This window comes from Terrapene carolina, unplaced genomic scaffold (assembly GCF_002925995.2).
Source record: "Terrapene carolina triunguis isolate 2854851 unplaced genomic scaffold, T_m_triunguis-2.0 Scaffold194, whole genome shotgun sequence".
Lineage (NCBI taxonomy): Eukaryota > Metazoa > Chordata > Testudines > Emydidae > Terrapene > Terrapene triunguis.
In genome coordinates, this window is record NW_020664545.1 from 11,203,233 (window position 1) to 11,226,066 (window position 22,834).

The 22,834-nt window shown below is 57.3% G+C and overlaps 1 protein-coding gene across 3 annotated transcripts in view; it reads left to right on the plus strand.

Annotated features, from left to right (window-relative positions):
- The window catches only part of ABHD17A (abhydrolase domain containing 17A), a 24,485-nt gene extending 2,860 nt beyond the window's left edge, over positions 1-21,625 (plus strand). For all 3 annotated transcript variants that reach the window (XM_024208233.3, XM_024208232.3, XM_024208235.3), the window contains exons 2-5: positions 144-692; positions 12,104-12,298; positions 18,355-18,534; positions 20,500-21,625. In XM_024208233.3, coding sequence (XP_024064001.1) covers positions 385-692; positions 12,104-12,298; positions 18,355-18,534; positions 20,500-20,725 — 909 coding nt within the window. In that variant the 5' untranslated portion in view covers positions 144-384 and the 3' untranslated portion in view covers positions 20,726-21,625. The remainder of the gene's footprint in view (positions 1-143; positions 693-12,103; positions 12,299-18,354; positions 18,535-20,499) is intronic.
- The last annotated feature ends 1,209 nt before the right edge of the window (positions 21,626-22,834 follow it).

A 22,834-nucleotide genomic window follows, 5' to 3' on the forward strand; every position in this document is an offset into this window, starting at 1 on the left:
GTTGTGTTTTGTGTGTTTTCTGGGGAGGGGTGTGTATTGTGCGGTTGTGTGCTGTGTAGCTTTCAGAGCGTGGGCTGGGATGCTGGTTTTGCCATGTTGCACTGCATGTCGTTTCTCATGAACCCCTTATCCATCCCCTTCAGTCCTAGGGCGTTGCCGACAGGTGTGGACGGAAAGAGGGTGGCCAACCCTACCTCGACCGGCGCCGCGGTGCGCAGGAGATGCCTGGCCCGTTGGTTCTGACGGCCGCCGTGGCGAGAGGAGGCTGAGGAGACGGGTTGTTACCAGGCCAGATCTGCTGATTTTTAAAAAAAAAACCTTTTGATTTTGTTCGTTAAATTGAAAAATAAACTGAACTCCGCGCTCGGTGCTGCTGCCGCCGCCATGAACGGACTGTCGGTGAGTGAGTTGTGCTGCCTCTTCTGCTGCCCGCCCTGCCCCAGCCGGATAGCGGCCAAGCTGGCCTTCCTCCCCCCGGAGCCTACTTACGCCGTCGTCCCCGAGCCGGAGCCCGTGGGCAGCACCAGCTCCCTGAGAGGAGGCACCGCGGGGCGATGGAAGCTGCATTTGACGGACCGGGCGGATTTCCAGTACGCCCAGCGGGAGCTGGACACCATTGAGGTGTTTCTAACCAAGAGTGGCCGGGGGAACCGGGTCGGCTGCATGTATATTCGGTGTGTGCCCGGCGCCAGGTGAGTGGCAAGCTGCCGACGGGGCTGGGAGCTGAGCCCTCTTTTCAGAGCAGGGCACGACCGCAGGTGTTGGTTGCTGCTGGGGGTAGGGTTCCCGACTCTGTTGGACCAAGGGTCTGATCCCGTCCCGCAGATCCTCTGTCCACGACACCTTGTAGGCAGCGTGCCATTCTGTGCCAGTGCAGCTCCGCCATGGCGCCACTTCCTGACCTGCAGCGACCCGGTGCCAAATCTGGCACCTTCCCAAGCGAGATGCCCAGTCACAGAGATCTGGAGACGCCCCGGCCAATGCTCACTGGGGATTGGCTGTCAAAACCTGTTTTGCTCATAGCTTGAATTGGGGATGAAATTAAACAAAAAGATCAAAGGAGAGGGAGGTGGGAAAAGGCACAGAGCTTGGGGCATGGATCCAGCCCTGCGACACGGACTCCTGGGTTCCTTTCCCAGCCCTGTCGCTGACCCGGACTCCTGGCTTCCGTCCCCAGCCCTGCTGCTGACCTTGAGCAAGTTGCTTCCCCTGCTCTGTGACTCAGTTTCCCCCATCTGTAGAATGAGGGAAATGGCGCTATACCTGGGGTGGGGGTTGTGCCACTTAATTAGCTGATAGTTGTGAAGTGCTGTGAGATCCGCCAATGGTTGCTGCTGGCACTTATTGAATAATAATGGTGAGGCTGCATCAGGCGTATGGGTGAGTTGTGCTATGGTGCGGGTGTCCAGGCTGCCTGTGGGGGCCCTGCCCCTTCTCCGGAGACATTCACAGCTCGTATGGGGGTCTCCCAAGGATGGGTTGCCAGGCGAGGCCTTGTTGCCCACCTCTGATTGGCCGGTATTCCCTCACCTGAGTGTAGGGGCCTGGGCTCCGGCTTGCTGGCACCTTGGTTCAGGTGGCAGAGCTGGGGGCAGGGAGGGGCGGAGCGAGCGGTAGATTTATTTATGGACTGTGGACCCGCGCCGGGTCCTTTCTCTGTCCCTGCCCCCAACCGATCTTCAGCCCCACTCCCCTGCCCCACTTAGCGGGCTGGGCTCATTAGTCTCGTTAGCTGAGTCCGGGGTTTCTAGGCCCTGACTCTCACTTGGAACCCCAGCCGCTCTCCTGAGCTAGGAGTCCCAGTGGAATCGCATCCCCTCCCCCCAGACCTCTGTGCCCCTCATGCCATGATTTGCGAGACCCCACACGCTCAGGCATCTGCCCTGGTGTGTCTTCCTCCCCGTTCTCACCCTGCTGCCACAGAGGGCATCAGCCCATGAGCTGCTCAGGTTTCAAGGTTCCTCCCAAAAGTACGTGTCCCCAATCCAGCAGTCACGTCTCCCTCCCTTCCATGGTGCCCCACTCCTTCCCACTGTCTTCGGTGTGCCCGGATCGGGCCTTGAGAAACCAAAGCAGGGTCCCTCGGAGGTGCTGGGATCAGAGCTGTGGTGCGATGGGCATTGAGAAGACCCTCTCTGCTGGCAGCGGGGAGCATATAAGGAGGCCAGTGAGCCCCATAGAATGTCAGTGTCAATTAACCTTCCCTTCCCTTCCCTCCCCAGGCCCACCCACACCCCACGGACAGCGCACAGCCTTTCCCTAGCCCTGGCGAAGGGCTGGGGCTGCCTTCTCCTCAGGGCAGGCGTCTGTTCAGTACCTCTCCATCCGCTGGATATGCGGGGGTGGGTCTCAGCCCAGTGGTAGGTTGGTGTCCACAATGGAAGAGCCACCATTGGATCCCCTTGCCGACCATGCAGCAGTGAGGCCAAGGACTGACCGGGCTGTGATCCCAGTGCTGTCCCTTCCCAAGTCAGTCCAGGCCCATGGCTGGGGCGGGCTATGGATGTACTGCGCAGAGGGGCCGTTGCTCTCCAGCGCCGCTGACCGCATACTCTATGTTTGTTTCAGCCAGTGCTTCCCAACCTGTTCTGTCTCGGGGTCCTGCCCCCACAAAGCCAGGATTCCCCTCCCACCTAGCAATATGGGGCAGGCAGGGGTAATGTGACCCTCAGGATGAGAACTCATGACTCAGACCAGCTGGTGGTTTCCATCTCCAGGTGCCCAGCCTGAGATGGCTGGGGAGTGCTGGGCACCCAGGACCCCAGCTGGTGTCATTGGGCTCCGCGGCTGCTCACCGTCTCTGAAAACGGACACCCATGGGCTGATGTCCTGGCCCTGCAGAAGCCAGTGGGAGTTTTGCCATTGACTTCAATCGAGCCGGGATTTAGATTCATAGAGTTTAAAGCCAGAAGGGACCATTAGAACATCTTGTCTGACCTCATGTGTATCACAGGCCAGAGAATTGCACCCAGTTATCCCTGTATTGAGCCAAATCACTTGTGTTTGGCTAAAGCAGTGGTTTTCAACCTGGGGTCCGCGGGCCCCTGGAGATCCGCAGACGATGGGGGTCTGCACTTCCATTCAAAATACTTTAGGGGCCTGCAACTGAAAAAAAGTTGAAAACCCCTGCGTTAAAGCATCTTGCAGAAGGGCATTGGGTCTAGATTTGAAGACATCCAGAGGTGATTTCCACCTGGTAGCTTGCTCCAGTGGTTGCTCACTAGGCTTCCCTAGGTGTCTGAAGTTGTGATAATAGAAGCCACCAGAATAAGGGGCTGCTTTGGCAAATTTGGGTCTAAAATGTTAGAGATTTTATTTCTAAATAGGAAAAAAAAACAAAGACAGAAGAGATTTAAAGTCACAAATATGATTTTATATATTTCCTACTTCGCCCCTTCTATTGGATTTGGGATCATAGATTCAAGGCCAGTTGGGACCACTGTGGATCATCTAGTCTGACCTCGTGCATAACGAACTGCCCCAAAATAATTCCTAGAGCAAGTCTTGTAAAAAAACATCCAATCTTGGTTTGAAAACTGTCAGTGATGGAGAATCCACCATGACTCTTGATAAATTGTTCCAATTGTTAATTACGCTCACCATTAAAAATGTGCGCCTTATTTCCAGTCTGAATTTGTCTGGCTTCAACTTCCAGCCATTGGATCGTGTTAGACCTTTCTCTGTAGATTGAAGAGCCCATTATTATATCTTTGTTCCCTGTGAATAACATCTTAACACGTAGAGACCTAGATCTTTGCTGTCAACTCGCCTTGCAGGGCAGAATAATCCCGAGATGGACGGCGTCTCAGATACTTAACTTACCTTCTACATGCCCAGGCTAGCAACTGTTTGTCATGGGCAAGTGAAATATCACTAGTTCCCCATCTGCCCCCCATGATTCTGTGCTATTTAGGTTCTGATTCCTTACCCACCACCGTGGTATCTGAGCGCCTTTCTCTGGAGCGTGTTTATTATGTGTATTACACAGGAGCATCCAGAGGCTTTTACCTTCCTCCACTGTGCCTCCCTGCCCCCTCACCTATCTCACCTGCAGTTGATTTTGTGCCTGGGCTGGTACATTTTGCTAGGCTGCGTGGGGCTGAAATTGTGCCAATCTTATCCAAGGCTCCATGCTGCCCCCTGTAGGCTGGAGTGGGACTTGTCTGGCCCACTCCTAAACCTCTAAACATTTGTGGCGGCACCCGGCAGTGACAGCTGGGGAAGGGAGCAGCACCGAGACCGCCTCATGTTATATGTGCCCTGCCCTAGAGACTGCTGTTCATCCTGCCTGCGGTTAGGGCTTGCAGGGGCATGGCTGAGTTTGGGAACCAGCAGCTGCTGCGTAAGCTCTCTGCACAGCCGGGAGCTTCGCAGCTGCCTTCGGAATTCCTGTGTCACTGCCTTTGTTCCTGACGGCTGACATGTGGTGTGATGCCTGTTGCCTGGGCCACCTTGGGCATTGGGTCTCTCAAACTGAGTCGCTCTTTGGATCGGAGACCTCCAGAGGTCAGTGACTCAGCAGGGGGCACTCCGCCCTCGGAGGCAGTGCTGCCTCACGCTGTATGGGTGGAAGTGGGTCTTTCTGTCCATGTTAGACCTGGCTCCTGGTCCTGGTTGAATCCTTCCTTAGGTGGTTACCTTCTTCTGAAGCAAATCCTCCCTGCAGGGTATTCCACACTTCCTGTCCTAAACGATTACATAGCGTGCCAGTGCAGGGTTAAACAGCTGCCGTGTTCCCACTCCAGAGGTGGGTGCCTCTTAGTGGTGGGTGAAAAGGTCCCAATCGGTGTACAGTTCCTTCTTGTAATGAAACTTAATGAAAGGGCATTTGTGAAGGGCTTTGACAGCGTTAACAGCATGAGACTAAGGCCATGTCTATGCCACTGTAGCATTGTAGTGTAGATGTTTCCTATAGCAGTGGAAGTTAACCCAACTCTCCGAGCGGCAATAGCTAGGTTGATGGAAAAATTCTTCTTCAAGTAGTGTCCTGGTGGCTGCTCTGCTACAGGTGCCTCTTGAGCCCTTGGTCGGAGACTTTTCCGCTAGCAGTGTCCGTTTGGGCCACGCGTGCACCCCGTGCCTCCTCCTGCCGAACACCGAGGCCTTATAGGGACAAGCGGGTGAACCGTCCTCAGTTCCTTCTCTAGCACCTTGGCCTGAGACAGAGCCCTAGCATCCTCTTGGGTCTCTCCTCGGCCCCAAGGGTGTTCTCCGAGGTCCTGGTGGTAGTGGCTGCTGATCCCCGACAGGAGGCAATCCTGGATTATCTGCGGGATTTGAAGAAATTGAGGTTATCAGTTAACTCCGTTAAGGTCCATTTGGCTGCAATATCAGCCTTTCATCCAAATATAGAGGGATTTTCCATATTGGCTCATCCTGTATCTAGATTTTTTATGGGTTTGGGGAATCTCTATCCCCAGACTAGAGACCCGACCCGACCCCAACCCGGGACCTCAATCTGGTACTCAGTTATTTTATGAAACATTTGAACTTATGGCAACCTGTTCTCTACTCCATTTATCTATGAAGACAGCCTTTTTAGGAGCCATCACAATGCCCGTAGAGTTGAGGAGATTGGCACCTTGATGGCGGATCTCCCCTTTACACCCACGCCCTAAATTCTTACCTAAGGTTCTCTCAAGAGTTCCACCTCAACCAATCTATTCATATGTCATTGGTTTTCCCAGAGCCATAGACCTCTGTAGGAGTTCTGTTTTCATACCCTGGATGTTTGAAGAGCACTGGCCTTCTACTTGGATGGGACCAAGTGATTTCAAAGGTCACCCAGGCTGTTCATCTCTGCGGACATATCCAAGGGATCTGCGATTGCTGCTCGGAGCCTGTCGAAGTGGATAGCTGGATGTATTGTCACTTGTTATGAGATCGCAAGCATTTATCATCCTCAAAGGGTGACAGGACATTCTACCAAATCACAAGAAACATCCACAGCATTGCTTAAGAACATCCGATGTCCGAGTTACGTAGGGCTACCACGTGGGCTTCAGTACATACATTTTCGAAGCACCACACCTTGATACAGGCCATCAGATCTGATGCGGCTCAGGGTACAGAAATACTATTTTCAGTTCTGAAGCTCCCTCCTGCCTGTGGGGAAGTTGCTCAGAAGTCCCCTGAAGAGGAGCACCCATAGGGACACTACTTGAAGAAGAGATTACTCACCTTGTGCAGTGACTACAGTTCTTCGAGATGTGTGTCCCTATGGGTGCTCCCCTACTTGTTCTCCTTCCCCTCTGCTTCGGACCGTTCTCTGCGGAGACATTTGAGTGGAGAAGGCACGGAGGGCGGTTTGCCGACGTACCCCTATGTAGCCTCGGTGTCCAGCAGGAGGCGTTTAAGGGTGCATGTGCGGGCCGAACGGGCATTGCTATCGGAAAATCTCCGATCAAGGGCCCGAGAAGCGCATGCACATCTGAAGTGGAGCACTCCTACGGACGCACATCCTGAAGAACTACAGTTACAGCTCAACGGGAGTAACTTCTTCAGTTGCCCTAGCCTCATCTATGCTGGGGGTTAGGTTGGCTTAACTACGGCACTCGGGTCTGAACTTTTCACCCCCCCCCAAGTGACGTGACTAAGTCGATCTAAATTGTAAGTGTATAGCAGGGCCAGCAGAGAATGCCGGATGATACTAGAAAGGTTTTCTCAGCCTGAGTTTGGAAAGCCCATTACACAAGTAAGGTATATAGAGTATCCAAATGAGTGCTAATAAAGCCTACACCCTGTTCCCAACTATCATGCAACCTGTGTATACCACGTGTCACAGGAGAAACTACAGTAGAACCTCAGAGTTCCAAACACCTCAGGAAGGGAGGTTGTTCGTAACTCTGAAATGTTTGTAATTGAGCAAAACGTTACAGTTGTTCTTTCAAAAGTTTACAACTGAACATTGACTTAATACAGCTTTGAAACTTTACTATGCAGAAGAAAACTGCTGCTTTCCCTTTATTTTTTTAGTAGTTTACGTTTAACACAGTACTGTACTGCATTTGCTTTTTTTTTGTCTCTGCTGCTGCCTGATCGCGTACTTCCGGTTCCAAATGAGGTGTGTGGTTGACTGGTGTGTTCGTAACTCTGAGGTTCTACTGTATGCTAGAAATAGATTTAGACATTTTAATGGGACTTATTTTTTGGTATCCCTCCACCTGTAAATTCCGGCGCCCGAGGCCCGCTCTGCACACAGAAACTACAGTGATTTTAGCTAAACTAGATTCTGAATTTGGTAACAAACCAAATGAAGCTTTTCCCAAGAGGAGGCCCTCTTGAACATGATTTAAGAGTGTCCACACCATAGGGCTGTTTGATCTAAATTGATTTAGAAACAGATTGACTTAAATCAGCCCAGTTACTGTGTGTCTAGATTAAAAGCCCTTTGCTACCATGACCAAGATTTCTAAAAACAGCTCAGCTTCCCATTTAGGCTTTAGGACCTGACTTTAAATGCTGTGTCCCGTCCTCCCCCATTCCCCCCTGAATCTTGGTCCTTGTGTCTTGCTGCAGCACGGCTCAGAAGGGGCCAGTCACACTCTTTCCCCCCCCCCCCCCCCCCCACCCCCCCACCCCCTCACGCCCCAAAATAACCTCACATAGTTTGTCTGTGCATAAGCATCTTGTGGCTTTCATGTGCATGATCTTAGGCCCTTCTGAAGCGAGAAGTGAGAACTGTGTTTTCAAGTAGTATAAAACACCTGCTGAAGCAACATTGCCTAGTGGGTAGAGCGCTATATTGGGCCTCAGGGGACCCGGGTGTTCCTGGCTCTGCCACTGATCAGTGGATGACCTTGGGCAAGTCCCTGCCCCTCCCACGGTTTGTCTGCCTCTCTGTTTAGGTTGCAAGTTTTTTGGCACAGGGGCTGTCGCTTACTATGTGTCTGTGCAGTGCCTAGTACGATAGAGCCCTGATAGAGCTCCTGTAGTACAACTCATAAATAGTAACAGCAGTCAGACCTTAAACTTAAACTGGTGTAGGCCCAAGTTTACCCATCATGGGCATCTGGCCAGGGTAAATTGGGTATAGCAGTGGAATATTTTTTGGGATGGCTGCTCCAGAGGAATGAATAAACTTTGGGGCAGGTTGGTTAATAATCTCTAGTTTGTACATAGCACTTTCCATCAGGAGATCTCAAAGCGCTTTACAAAGGAGGTCAGTGTCATTCTTCCCATTTTACAGATGGGGAAACTGAGGCACAGAGAGGGGAAAGTGACTTGCCCAAGGACTCCTGTCAGGCCTAGTGGCAAAGCTGGGAGTTGAACTCAGGGCTCGATCCAGAGTGCAGGTGAGGAGGTCAAAGGGCAGCGATAAGTGCAGTGTATGTGGGGTGATGTGTATCGGTGTTGGCCTGATTGGCCAGGGTCTGCAGGGCCGGGGCGGCGAGCTGGAGCCTGCCCCTTGGCACCTGACTTTGGCTGTGGGAAAGTCAAGGGCTCTCCCGGCTGCCCAGCGGAAGACGCTGCCCACAGCTGTCGTTGAGAGGAGCAGGAGGCATCGTGGCCGAGGCACCTGGAGCACAATTGAATTCGGCTGGGCCGGCCTAAGCTGCCGGCATGGGGGGGGACACCAACCCAGGTGATAGGGAGTGAGGCCTGGACCAGGGCAGGGGGCATGGGTGAGAGAGCCTGGAATCCAAGGGTCACCCAGCCAGACCGTACCAAGGGTCAGCTGGACCGTACCAAGGGTCAACCAGACCAGATCACACCAAGGGTCACCCAGCCAGACTGTACCAAGGGTCAGCTGGACCGTACCAAGGGTCAGCCAGACCAGATCACACCAAGGGTCACCCAGCCAGACCGTACCAAGGTTCAGCCAGATCACACCAAGTGTCCCCCATCCAGACTGTAACAAGGGTTGGCTGTACCATATCAAGGGTCAGCCAGACATTACCAAGATTCAGCTGGACCAGCCAGACTGTACAGGGGTCAGCCAGATTGTACCAATGGTCAGACAGATCATACCAAGGGTCAGCCAGAGCAGCTGGACCATACCAAGACAGCAGCGGGGGGAGGGGGAGGGGGACAAGAATTGAGCTGAGCAAAGCAGAAGTGGGAGGTTTTCGCGTCGTCCATTTCTGACGGTTTGAAGCCGTGGGAGAGGTCTGGGGTTGGATGCTGCCCTGGGGGCCGCACTCCCAGCCAGGCCACCTGCCGCCCGGCCCCCTTCCCGTCCCATCCTCCGGCACGGTTGGCGCCGATGGGTGGCTCAGACTCTCTGTGGCCGGCGTGAGGTCACACTGCCGTCTGTCGGAGACACCCGCTCTGGTCGGGGTTCGTTCCACCTCGCATCCAGGCCCACAAGCCCCGGACTTTGGGATGTGTCCGCTGGGACCCTGGTGCTGCCCGTCTGTCCTGTGGGGCTGTGCTCCTGCAGGCAGCGCTGGGACCTGGCGGCGGAGCAGGCAGGGCGAGGGGGGACCGGGGTTGGCAAAGAGGAACTGGCTGCCCAGAAGCAGGATTTCTGCCTCCAAACGTGCCAGCCGAACCAGGAGTGCCATAAAGAGCTGATCTAAGCACAGACCTGCCCCCGCCTTTCTTTGCAGGCTCCTGGGTTTAGCGCACCGTTAGGACAGGCTGGGATTGCAGGGGATTTCTTTGCCCTCTAAGCCGACGAAGTGTGTTAGCACCTGGTCCGGCTGCAGATGCCGCCGGCCAAGCCTCTCTGCCTTGTCAATGTTGGTGGCGTCATAGACGCCGACCCTGTCTGGCTGCCAGGTGCTCGGTCTCTGATCTTCTCTCTGGCTGCTGGGATCCAAGGAGCTTGTGGCTCCCTGCCCCTCCCTTCCCCTGGGCTGTGGACTACTTCGGAGCTGATTTTCCCTGGTGCATTTTGAAGATCTGCTCTCCCCTCAGAGTAAGGCCGAGTCGCGTCCCCCGTCCTTGCTCTGAGCAGCATTCGCACTTTGATGCTCACAACACGCCGAAGGGGGAGGAGTGACCCCCATCTTACGAAGGCACTGAAAGGCCCCCGCAGCACAGCACTCCTAAGCACGGAACTGAGGTTAGCTCTGCCCCAGTGGAAAGAGAGACAAGGTGGGCAAGGTAATGCTTCTTATTGGACCAACTTAGTTGGTTAGAGAGACAAGCTTTCCCCTCTTCTTCAGGTCTGGGAAAGGTCCTCCCAGCAAAATGCAAGGTGGAACAGTTTGATTAGCATATATTGTAAGTAAGGGGCCATTCAAGGTAGAGTTGTCCGTTAACACCTCCGCAGTCATAAGACAAAAAGAGGGGGTTAGTGGGTTACAGATTGTTGTAATAGCCATAAATCCAGTGTCTCTGCACTTTGTGATTTTTAGTGTCTAGCAAAGTTATGAATTTAAGCTCCCAGGCTCGTCTTTTGAAAGCGTTGTGCAGGTTTCCTTTGAGGACGAGGACTGACAGGTCAGGTATAGAGTGATCGCTTTGTGAAAAGTGTCCACCCATGGAGTGATAGGGCGTGTTTGGCTTTTATCATTTCCCTGTGTGAGTTCATTCGAGAGCTTAGTGATTGTCTGGTTTCACCCACACAGCTGTTATTGTGGCATTTCGTGCGCTGGATGAGGTACACCACATGCTGTGACAGGCATGTGTAGGACCCGTGGATCTGGAAAAGTGCGTTGGGGTGGGGGTGTTGATCGTTGTAGCGGTGGAGATCTCTCTGCAGATTTTGCATCTGTTGTTCTGGCAGGGTCTGGGGCCGCTTTGCGCTGGTGTGTCCTGGTCTGTGGGGAGCTTGCTTCTGATGATCAGCTTGGAGAGGTTAAGGGTTGAAGGCCAGAAATGAGGGTTCAGGAATTATTTCTTTCAGGATGGGGTCCCCATTGAGTATGGGTTATAGTTGTTTGATGATACCCCGTATGGATTCCAGTGTGGGATGGTAGGTGAAAACTAGAGGTGTGCAGTTGGAGGGGGTTTTATTTCTGGCCTGAAGCAGGTTCTCTTGGGTTTTTTTGGGTGGTCCGTTCCATGAGGCGATCTACTTCTCTGGTGGCGTGTCCTAGTTTGGTGAAGGCGGGTTTAAATGTGTTAAGGTGTGTATCCCGGACTTTCCCCTCTGAGCATATTCTGTGGTGTCTGAGTGCCTGGCTGTAGAGAACAGATTTCTTGGCGTGTTTGGGGTAGTTACTGGATCTGTGAAGGTAGGTGGGGAGATCCTGGGGTGCCTTGTATATGGTTGTCTGTAGGGTTCCATTCTGGAAGCTGATCCTGGTGTCCAGGAAGTAGACGCTGATGTGGGAGTGTTCCAGTAAAAGCTGTTTCCTCCTCCCCCACCTTGTCTCTCTGGTATCCCGGGACCCACACGGCTACAACCACACTGCAAACAACCAGTGGGAAGAGTCACCCACTCCCCTCCCTCTAATGTGGTGCTTCTTAGCCCACCCCATGGCTAAGTGTGAACTCAAAGGGGAGAGCGCCACCTAGTGACTCAGCACCACTGCCTGCAGGTCTTCAGAGCCCACACCAGGTGTGTCTTGCACTGGCCCGTGGGGCAGTAACAACGGAGCGGGGAAGGGGGCAGCGTCCGCTTGTGAGACGTCGCTGTTCATTTCAATGGAAGGTCATTGCTCTCTCTGGGCCCAGCCCCCTGCCCTCACTGGGTCTGCGCCGTCTGACGTGGGCAGCTTCTGGCCTCTTGCCCCTCCCACTAGGAGCATGTGGGGGGGGGGCTAGGAGAATGTCAGTTAGACTGAGCGGGGGGGCAGTGTTGAGCTGGGGGTTGGGAAGGGGGTTGGTGATGGGGAGCTGGGCGTTGGGTTCGGTTCTGCTGGAGTTACCTTTCCATCTCCCGCCTTCTCCCATCCTGTTCTCCTCTGGAATGACATTGGCACCGGGCCTCCCCTGCACCCTGGGCTCCTTTGCCCCCCCCCCCCCCCCGGCTCCTCCATGCCCCCTGATCTCCCCTGCATCCTCTTCCCCCCCAAAACTCCCCTCCCCCATACTCCCTCCTGTGGCTCCCCCTGCCCTTGGCTAGCAAGGCGCTCCAAGCGGCTCCCCAGCCCTGTGCTGGGTCCCTGTGGGGGGCAGGACAGTTGGCGGGAGGCTGCAGTGCCCAGCAATGTCCCAGGGCCTCTGGCCGCCCCTCCCTGTGTATTAACCCACAGCTCTGCCCCGGCAGGTTCACGGTGCTCTTCTCCCATGGCAACGCTGTGGACCTGGGCCAGATGAGCAGCTTCTACATCGGCCTGGGCACCCGCATCAATTGCAACATCTTCTCCTACGACTACTCGGGCTACGGCGTGAGCACGGGGAAGCCCTCGGAGAAGAATCTCTACGCCGACATCGACGCGGCCTGGCAGGCCCTGAGAACGAGGTGAGCTCCTCCCGGGGCCGGCTAGCCTCCCCAGTGGCCCCACAGGCCCAAGGCTGCTGGGGAGGGGGAGTAAAGGGAAATGGATACAGGAAGATCTGGCCTTCCCGGAGTCCTGCTCAGGCAGTCAGTGCCTGGGGACCCCAGGCCTGGCATAACAGGGGCTATGGGTTGGGATTGAGGGCATCAGCAGAGCTGTGGACAGGAAGGACCCCCACAGCCAAGGTAGCAGGGGGCTGCAGGTCAGGACTGGGGGGCATTGGCAGAGCTGGGAGGGATCCCAGGGCTGGCATACCATGGGAGCTGTGGGTCAGGTTTGAGGGGCATGGGCGGAGGTCAGGGCCAGAAGCGCGTGGGAGGGAGAGGGCTGCAGGTTAGGGTTGAGAGAGGCACCATGGCCCAGTGGATAGGCCTTTGGAGAGCAGAGTTCCACTCTGTGACTTTGGGCATGTCTCCCCTCCATGCCTCAGTTTCCCCCTATGTAAAACAGGGAGAACCATACCGACCTGCCTCGTAGGAGATGTGATGAGGGGTTTTGCTTCTTGTGCGTCAGATGGAAGGTCACGTGCTAGAGCAGGGCCAAGGGTTATTTATGATCTGGACGACTGTCACCTGGTGAGACAGATTGCTCCTTTGGGGCAGCTGTAGGGTGAGATTTCTGGGGCTTCCAGCCGTGTGCACTGTATCGGAGGGCAGCTTTCCCTGCAGTCGCAGAGCCCCTCTGCAGGGAGCCAGGGAGCACAGACGTGTCACCGAAATAATGGAGGTGATAGGAGGGAACCCACCACACCTTTGTGAGCCTGGAAAAAGGTTCAGGTTTCAAAGCCTGAGAGTTGGGCTAAAAACGGGGGAGTATTTTGAGGGGGATGGGCAGATTTCTCAGCTATCTACAGAGGAGAGACAGCCTTGTGGCTTAAACCTCAGAGAGCTAGGACTCCTGGGTTCTCTTTCTGTCTCTGCCACCGACTCAATGGATCATGTCACTTCCACCTTGCGGTGCCTCAGTTTCCCCATCTGTTCAACGGGAGGACCCAGGCTTGGGTGGATGAATGTGCATGGGGAGCCATGTTCCAGGTGAAGGGAGGCGCCCAGGGACTCTTGACTCCCAGCTCTGGAGCGCTCCGCTGGGATGAATTGTCCAGTGTCGCTGGGAGATCTCATTTTTCTATGGAGTCCCACCAAGCTCCATCCTCTCACCCTGCAACATGAAACTGTTGGGGGATCTGGCAAAGCAACGGTGGCTGCAGCATGCGGCCGCCGCCTGGCTCTGCCCCTCCTCGGGGCAAGGAGCCCTGTCCCTCAGGTCTCTAGGTCAGCCAGCGTGAAAGGCCAGTGGCTGAGGCGGTGGCCAGACAATGCAGGGTGAGGAGAGCTCTCCTCATCCCAGCATCCCCTGACCCAGGCTACAGGGGGGTTGTTGGATGCTCAAGCAGTGACACCTGGGAGTGCATGTGTGACGCGCCCTCTCCGTGCCCAAGCCACAGATGGAACAAGGAGAGCTGGGGAAATGTTTCCACTGAAACTTTTTTCAGCAAAAGAGGCATTTTCGGGTTGACCAAAACATTTTGCGAATTCACCTTGAGTTCGGCAAATTGTTTTGGTCAGAAAAAAAAGTCTAAATCCCCCTCCAAAATCCGAACAAGCAGCAATGTTTTATGATGACGTTTTTGAAACCAAATCTTTTCATTTTACGATTGAGAAAGAGTTTTAATTGTACTTAAAAACCAAAAAACCGGGGGTGGGGGAGGGGATGGAGGATGAGGAAGCTCAAAATCAAAAAGTCTTGACTGATTTTTTCGACTTTGCGAGTTGCTGAAAACATCTGAACGGTTTGGGTTTGGGGCGACCCGCAATGATTTTTCCCCAGTGTTTTACAGCTAGCCAGCAACCCCCAAACTCCATTTCTCTCCCAGCTCTAGATCTGAGTCTGTTACAGCCCCAGCTGGGAGCTTCGGTCAAGCGGTAGCAGCCCTGGCACGCTTTTAGCTCTGGAAGTCCCCGGTTTGGCCCCTGGTGTGTTGGCCGAGATGGCAGCTGTGGCCATGGGGACATCCAGGACATCAAGCAGCCACTGCTGCTGCTCGCCAGGGCAGCCGCCCGCCCTGAGGAGGCGCAGCTGGCATAGAAGGCAGCAATTTGGTGGCTCAGCATTTCAGGTGGCTGGGAACCCGTCACTCCCGATGAGATACAGACAGCCCAGCTCGACGTCGCTGCAGAGAGTGCCGTGGGGGCAGGGAGGGCCAGGAAAGCCCCGTGGCCTGCGCTGTGGAAAACAGGAAACCTCGCTGGGCGAGACAGCCGCTCGGAAGGGGCTCGCAGGGGAGACCGCTGGTGGGGTGGGGGCAGGGCTGAGCTAATGCACAGGGCAGCGGGGGCGGGCAAGCTCCGGGGGAACCGTAGGGACGGAGCCTTCCCCTTGGGGTGGCCAGTGTGACCGTGGTCCAGGGCTGGTGGGTCCCAGCTCAGCTCCCAGGGCGCAGGGCCAGTGGAGATGGTGGCTTTAACTGGCCTCAGCGAGGAGGACAAGGGCTGCCCGGGCCCCAGAGGCTGACCTCCTCCTTCCTGGGCAGGGTGTGGTCGGGGACAGGGGCAGCATTTGGCATGGGGAAAGCTCACCCCCCAAGCAGCCAGGGCTGCGGCTGGGCTGTGGCTGGAAGGACAGTGTGAGTGGCGCTCAGCTGGTGGAGGGCAAGGCACCTCCTGTGTCTCCCCAGCGCCTCCTGCAGGCGGTTTAATGAGCAGGCTCTGGAGGGCGTTCCCGCCTCACTCCCAGTGCAGGCTGGCAGCTCGCCATGGGAGTGCGTGGGGAGCAGGGGCAGGTGGGCGGGATGCTTGGGGACAGGTGGCAGAAGGAAGCATCCTGGAGAACCAACCTTGATACATGAGCCCTGCTGACTCGGTGCGAAGGGACGGGCCTGGATGCTTTCTCCTGCCGTGCACCGATCGGCGCCAAGGGGGGGGCTGTGTGGATTAGATGCGGGGGGCTGGTGGGTACGAGGCTGGGAGTCTCAGAGGCTTCTCTGGAAGGTGCCCAGCATGGGGCAGTGGGGAGGTTTGTGCCCTTTTTGTTACGGTAGGAAGAGGGCCTGGAAGGTTTGGTTTGTTCCGCCTGGTTTTGTGTCTGGCGGGGGCGGCAGGTCTGGTTTAGCTGGAGGACTCCTGGGGTGACTCTGAGATGTGCAGCGGGAGCTTTGAACTGGATGGGCAGGATCGCTGAATCTTCTTTCCAGGGAGTGTTTCTCCTACAGGAAATAAGGCGATAAGGGAAGTGGTGTAAACAGCCTGCGTGGAAGTCCCTTGACCAGAACTCCCCTGGGCATGGTCTGCCCGTCTAACCCTGTCGACTCTGCTGTTGCTCAGCGTCTAACTGGGGCCAGGATGCCTGAGTTCTCAGTGTGACAAACCACACAAGGAAACAAATAAAGCTTCAGACCTTTTCTGCACGTCATTAGAGGATGCCACACTCCCCTCCCCCCACACAGGTTCCCTTTATTACTAATTGTATTAAAGCCCAGCTAAACCTGGGCCCATTGTCCCAGGTGCTGCACAGACACAGAGTGAGATAGTCCCAGCCCCAAAGCGCTCACAGCCTAGCTAGACAACGGGCAGGCAGGGAAACTGAGGCACGGGGTAGGGACTTGCCCATGGCCATTCAGTGGAAGGACTAGGAACAGAACCCAGCTCTTCTGAGTCCCAATCTGCTGCGCCACCACTCGGCCACACTCCTGCTACTGAGCAGGGAGGCGGGTTCCTCCTGTGGTCTTTGGAGGAGGCCGCCTGTCCCTCCTCTGGCTGCCTAGTGCCTGTTCGGAGAGCAGCCTGCACTGCGCCTGGGGTGTCACAGCCGCCGGCCCTGTCGTCCGGGCAGTCACAGGCAGGGGCCGGCGTCTCTGCAGAGGGGGAAGCAGGAGGGAGAGGCCGGAGGCCGCGATTTATATGGTGGCGCTAGACAGTCCCAGCCCGCCCAGCAGCTCTGCTCTGGGGTGACTCATCGCCCGGCGCCGTGGGGAGCCTTCCGGTTTGGGTGAAGGCAGGACGTGGGCTGGGCTCTGTTAAAAGAGAGAAGCCGCAGAGTGGGGCTGGGCACGAGGAGCCAGCTTCCCTCTCCGGGTTCGAGCTCAGCCTCAGGGCAGAAATGACCGGAAACCTGGCACATGACACTTTAGCAGGTTGGTCTGTGGCCCAGTCAAGGCTTCCAGCCCTGAGTGGGGGCTCGCTGGCCAGTTCCTCGGTACCAGTCTCCCTCTCCAGAGCAGGCTGCACTGGCACCGAGAAAACCAACTGGCAATTCCGTTGTATTTCACCCAGAGGGAAGGCTCCAAACTGGGGGGAAAGACCAAGCCCCCCGTGCTGACTGGGCCTCCGCGATCCAACCGGAGAGGTGTGTCCTTCTGGAGCCGGGGACGTGGGGGGAGGTAGTTTGCCCGGTTGTTGCCCAGGCTGTGGGTAAACAGAAGCCTCTATCCCCACGGCTGCCAACGTGGCATCTTTCCCCAGCACCGAACGCCCGGGGGAAATGTACACTGGAGCCGCTGATGTTGCTAAGTGCTCAGCGTCTGCCTGGGTCCCGCGCGCGGCCCTGCCTCCGCCCTCGGCGCTGTGCGGAAGTAGGTCACAGCCAGGCAGGTAACCGGTCCTCGCCCTACAGGGCTCGTAATCCAGAGGATCCCTGCGGCTTGGAGCAGGCCAGGGGGCTGGCGGGTTGCTGCAGCCGTCTGCTGGGGGCGAGGGCTGGGGAGCCTGGTGTTGGCTAGCGGGGAGGCTGTGCTGGGCAGTTCCAGCTGCAGGGCCGGCCCCCCGCCCGGGCCTGCTCGATGCCTTGCTTAAATTGATCCTGAGTGGGAGACAGTGAGACACGGAGACCCCAGACCTGATGGCTCGTCCCAGCCATCAGTGGCCCCTGCCTCTCCTGCACCCTGCAGTCCCTCTGCTGGCTCCTGGCTGGGCCGCCCTCCTGCCCAGGGCCCTCCCTGCCTTGCTGATGCCTCTGCTCCGGCTCCCAACACTTCCCCCCACCCTCCTGCCCTCAGCAGCTCCCTGGGCCCATGCCCCCAGCTTGAGCAGCCATCCCCTCCGTCTCCCCCAGCTTTCCCTGCCCTACATCAGCCCCACAGACCTGCACGGGCAAAGGGTGTGTACGGACTCAGTCATGTTCACTGTCGGGAATGAGCCAGGGCCCAGGGCAGCCCAGCCCTGAGGATCTTAGCGTGCCCAGGACTGAGGGCGGGGGGGCGCCTCAGGCTGGTCTGATTGAATCTGGGGGGCGGGAGGGAGCCAGCCACCTGTGGAAGGGGCGGGGCCTGAAACCCAGCGGGGATAAGCCAGTCACTATGGCAACCTGTGTGGTGTGTGTGTGTGTAGGTTGGCCCGCCGATGGGTGTTTGTTTCTGTTAATAGCGTTGCGGGGAGAGCCTAGAAGAACGGGGCCCTGCCCTTCATGCCCTGAGTTCCATGGCAACGGCCAGGAGGAGTGGGATCAGGCCCGAGGGCAGGGGGCCTGTGTGTTGGGAGCTGGCCCCTTTTCCCCCCCGCCAGGAGGCAAATCAGTGCCACGAGCCTGAGTCGGCGTTTTCGCTGCTGGGCAGGGTTCAGCTCCCTGCTGCGGCTCTCGGGGGGAGCCCAGAGCTCCCCAGCGACACCTCCTTGGGAAGGATGGAAACAGGCTGCTGCGTGGCTGGGACTCAGGAGTCCGGGATACAAGGCGATGTGAGCGTGGGGGGGTCACTCGGTCTCTGTGGTTGGGGGTGGTTAACCTGCCTTTTGCCCAGGTGGCCTGCAGGGAGACGGCCAGCTCGGGCTGCCCTTTGCATTGCTCTGTACTGGGGTCCCCGATGGGCTGGGGGGGAATCCCACCACCTAGTGTCCTCTGCCCAGGGACCCTCAATTTCAGGGAGTCATAGGAGCCGTGCCTATCGGACCTTCTCCTGGCCCGGGCGGGACAGTTCCTTGTTCACCATCAGCCTGTTGTGTTGAGATCTCCCTTCGGGGCTGCAGGGAGAACGTCTCCCCCAGCTGGACAGCACCTGGGAATTAACCCCCCGGATTCCCTTCCTGCCCAGGTATGGGATCAGCCCGGAGAACATCATCCTGTACGGGCAGAGCATCGGCACGGTGCCCACCGTGGACCTGGCCTCCCGCTACGAGTGTGCCGCCGTGGTGCTTCACTCGCCCCTCACCTCGGGCATGAGGGTCGCCTTCCCCGACACTAAGAAAACGTACTGCTTCGACGCCTTCCCCAAGTGAGTGTCGTCCCCCCCCCCCAGCTGGGGAGAGAGCTCAGCTCAGGCTGCCAGGGGACAATGGCCCAGGGTCCACATGGGCTCCAACTGCACCCGGCCCTTGGAGGGGTGGGGGGCAGCACAAGGGATTGTGGGTAAAAGGTGAGCCTTGGGGCTGCTTTCTGTGTGGCTGCCTTGGAAGGACACCTGATTATCCCCCGTCTCCGCGAGGGTGCATGGATGTCCGTCGGTGCCAGATGGCAGGATGCAGACAAACTGGTAAAGTGCCTGGGTCTGAAAATTGGTGCCTGTCTGGCTGCCAACCGCCGCTCTGGAAATCCAGCCACCCCTGGAAGGGGGCAGGGAGGCACCGGTTTAATCCTACCCTCCCCCATTCTCATGCTGCTGCCACACCTGCGGGGCCCCAGAGCCAGCCTGGGGACCGAAGGTAGATTCTCCTCTAGAAGCGGCCACGTGTCCCCCAAAACAGTGAGCTCCCGTGGTGCCTGCACAGCGCTGCTTTGTACCCACAGCACCCCGCTTGCATTGGCCCCTCAGCCTGGGGCCCTCAACCCGCCTTGCAGACATTAGTTGCCCAAGTGGGCGTGGGAGATTTTTCCTGCTTTGCGCAGCATCAGCAGAACGGGTTGTTATGTTCCGGTCGGCGCCCCGTGTAATCACAGTGACAGCCTGGCTCTGGTTTGCCCTGCCGACCTCTAGGGTACATCTACACTGCAATAAAACACTGGCCCTGGTCCGCCAATTCAGGCTGTGGGTCTGTAAAATTGCAGAGTAGATGTTCGGGCTGGAGTCTGAGCTCTGTGACCCCGCAAAGGGGAGAGGGGCCCAGAGCTCCAGCTGGGAGCCGGAATATCTACAGCAAATTGCTGGCCCTGCGAGCCCGAGTCAGCTGACCCGGGCCAGCCACGGGTGTTCCGTAGCCGTGTACACATACGGTCAGTTACAGGCAACGTCGATCACAGAATCATGGAAGTGTCGGGCTGGAAGGGACCCGGGGAGGTTATCTAGTCCAGCCCCCAGCGCTGAGCCAGGACTAAGTAAACCTAGACAGGTTTTTGTCCAACCTGTTCTTAAAACCCTCCAGGAACAGGGATGTACCGACAGGAAAATCCCTAGGGAACTACGCCAAGAGACATGGTGGATCCTCCACCACTTGGAATCTCTAACTGGCGATCAGTCGGCTCTTTCTAAAAGATGCGCTCAGGCTCCCCGAGTTCTGAGCTCGTTGCAAGAAGCACTGGGGGAAATTCTCTGGCCCGTGCGTGCAGGAGGTCGGAGCAGATGACCACACCAGTTTCTTCTGGCCTTGGAATCTAGGAGTGGACGGGGCTGGCTTGGAGAAGCCCCCTGTTTTTACTTGTAGTCGGAGCACGGCGGAGCCAGAGTCCCTGGGGTTCGTCTTCGCTGCAGAAGAGGTGCGTTCTGAACTCAGGTTAGCGAACCGGGTGAAAACAGTAGTGAGGGCGTGGCAGCTTGGCTTTGGACTGGCCTGAGCAGATGCAGATGGAGCCTGGGCTGGATATTGAGCTGCCATGTGCTATTTCAACCTGAGTTCAGAACACGCCTCTTTGGCAGTGAAGACGTACCCTGATGGCCAGTCCATGTGGAGCCCCTGCCCCCGGTCTCCTGGCACTCCTAGCAAGCCCATTGTTGTGGCTAACACTGGTCTGTGGGGTGTTAGAGGATACCCAGCCCCTGTTGTGAGGGGTTGCAGTCTAGCTGAGAATTGGGGGGGCGAGAGAGGGGTTTGCTGCGAGTCCTTATTGTAATTCCTCAGGCCCTCCACCCCCAACAGATTGTGCACCGGGCTGTGAGCTAGTTGGTTGCTTCCCCTCCTCCACCCCAGAGGTGGCTGCATTTCAGTGGTGGGGTCTGGGCCTGCTCTGGGGCGCCCCTCCTGGCAGGAGGTGCTTGATGCAGGGCACCGTTTGCTCAGGGGGTTGTTTGCTTCTCTCCTCCCTGCAGCATCGAGAAGGTGTCCAAGATCACTTCACCCGTCCTCATCATCCACGGCACCGAAGACGAGGTCATCGACTTCTCGCACGGCCTGGCGCTGTACGAGCGCTGCCCCAAGGCCGTGGAGCCCCTGTGGGTGGAGGGGGCAGGCCACAATGACATTGAACTGTACAGCCAGTACCTCGAGCGCCTGCGGAAGTTCATCTCCCAGGAGCTGGCCAGCCAACGCAACTGAGCCCCAGCCGCCACCCCTGACTCTGACCTGGAGGAAGGATCAGGCCATGATGCCCCCATGGAGGTGTAACAAACTTGGGTGGCCTCAGCTCCAGCCCACACTGAGGTTGGCGAGCTGGTGGGATGTGGCCAGTCCTCAAATGTACATTGTGTTTCCAGGCACTGTGCTCCCGGCTCGGTCCACCCTCCGCCTCCCAGCCAGACACTACAGGCGGGACATGCTGGGTGGATCCCAGGTCAGCCTGGGCAGCCCCAGCTAGAGGAGTCCCCGTGCAGTGGGGAAAAGACCGGCTCCACCTTCCCGACTCCTGCTCCGAGTGCTGAGGCCACTTTCGATCCGTCTCCGGAGCTTGCCGTGGGTTCTGTCCCCCCATCCCACTGCAAACAGCTCGGGAGCTCTCTCAGTTCTTTTCCCATCATGCAGCAGTTCTGACACTAGCAATGAGATGTCTTGGAGTCCTGGCCTGGCCGCAGATTTGGGGGGGTTAATTATCCCTGCAGAGCCCCATGCCTTTTCCTATCTGGGATCTGATCACTGCATGATACATCCCCTCACCCCCCTTCTGCCTTACCCAGTTCAGTAGCATCAGAATGGAGAAGCAGGGCTCTCTTCTCTTAGATCTAACACCAGTGAGGACCGGGAGGGCAGGGATGGAGGGGACCGAGTGGCGTTTGATCTCCCTGCTGGGAAGGAATGGCCCCGACATGCAGCCCCTGCTCTCTGAAAGGGGTCGGGCAAGCGTGGCTAGGAGACGTGCGCTGTCCCCGATCTCCGGCATCCATCCTGTTTTCTCTTTCCGCAAGACTCCCCCTGTATTTGGGGCACCCCCTTTCTTTACTCCCGATATCTACAGACAGATCCCTTGCATCACACTGAAAGGAGGGAAAAGAAGAATAAAGATTTAAGATGTAAAATTTTACATGACTTCTCACCAGGTGCCCAGCTTGGGCTTTTTTACACCTCGGGGGGTCCCAGAGCGGGTGGTTTTAGAGCCCAGCACACGTGCACTCACTCATACGTATACCTCCCTGTGTTCACACTCACCCGTGTGCATGCTTACATTTGCACACATGGGAGTACACACCCACCTGCACTCCCAGCCATAAATATAAGAGCCCACGTCCCCCACACACGTGCCCCTCCATATCCGTGTACTCACACCCACAGCCATGTACGCACACACCCAGGAGCACCCATTCACGCTCCTCCTGAGGGGTGGGCTGGAAGCCCCAAGCCCTGAGACTGGTCAAAGCAACCGCAACTAGAGAGTGACCCAGGCCCTAAGGTCTGGCCCAGCCTTTTCCAGCTGCAGCAGCCCCGATTGCTAGGCCAAGGGCTGCTGAGTTAACCCCGCGCCCGGGGGAGGAGAAGGAACCTGATGTGTGTGGGGGTTGGGTTTCTGAAATGGACCCACCCAGCTCTCTCGGATCACCCACCCACCCCCCTTCCTGGCTGGCCTGCGAGGTGCCCCCGCCTGTCTGCAGCCCCCGCTCCCAGGAGCAGTTAGCCGCCGCGCCAGGGAAGCTGTGACCAAACTGTCTCTTCACATCGGGCTGTGGGCGAAACAGGGACAATCAGTGACTCCGCCCGGCCTGGCCCCTCTGCGCATCCCTGGCCCCTTTGCTTATGGCGGCGGTGGCAGCCAGTGGGGGCTCACTGTGCCCACCCTCCACCCCTCAGGATGGCCTGATGTGGGCCGTGGGGGGGAGCACCAGAGACCTGGCCCTGGGGTGTTGGGCACCAGCCTCTCACCCACTGGCAGGGCTGAGCTCGGGGGGGGGGGGGGGGGGGGTGGGGGGGGGGCGGGGGGAGGAAAAATCTGACCCCGCCCCGCTGGGCAAGGGTGCCCGTGTGTCCCTAGCAGGGCAGGGGCACGGCCCATGTGGGGTCCCTTTTTACTCAAGCCTGCCCGTATCACAGTCGTCCATCCCCCTCCCCCCCCCCGCACTGGGCGGGTCAGCCCCTGCCGGTGCGCTCAGTGGCCCCGTCGCCCGGGATACGCTGGAGGGGCCCGGGGCCGGACTGGGGCGGGTCAGCCCCTGCTGGTGCGCTCAGTGGCCCCGTCGCCCGGGATGCGCTGGAGGGGCCCGGGACCGGACTGGGGCGGGT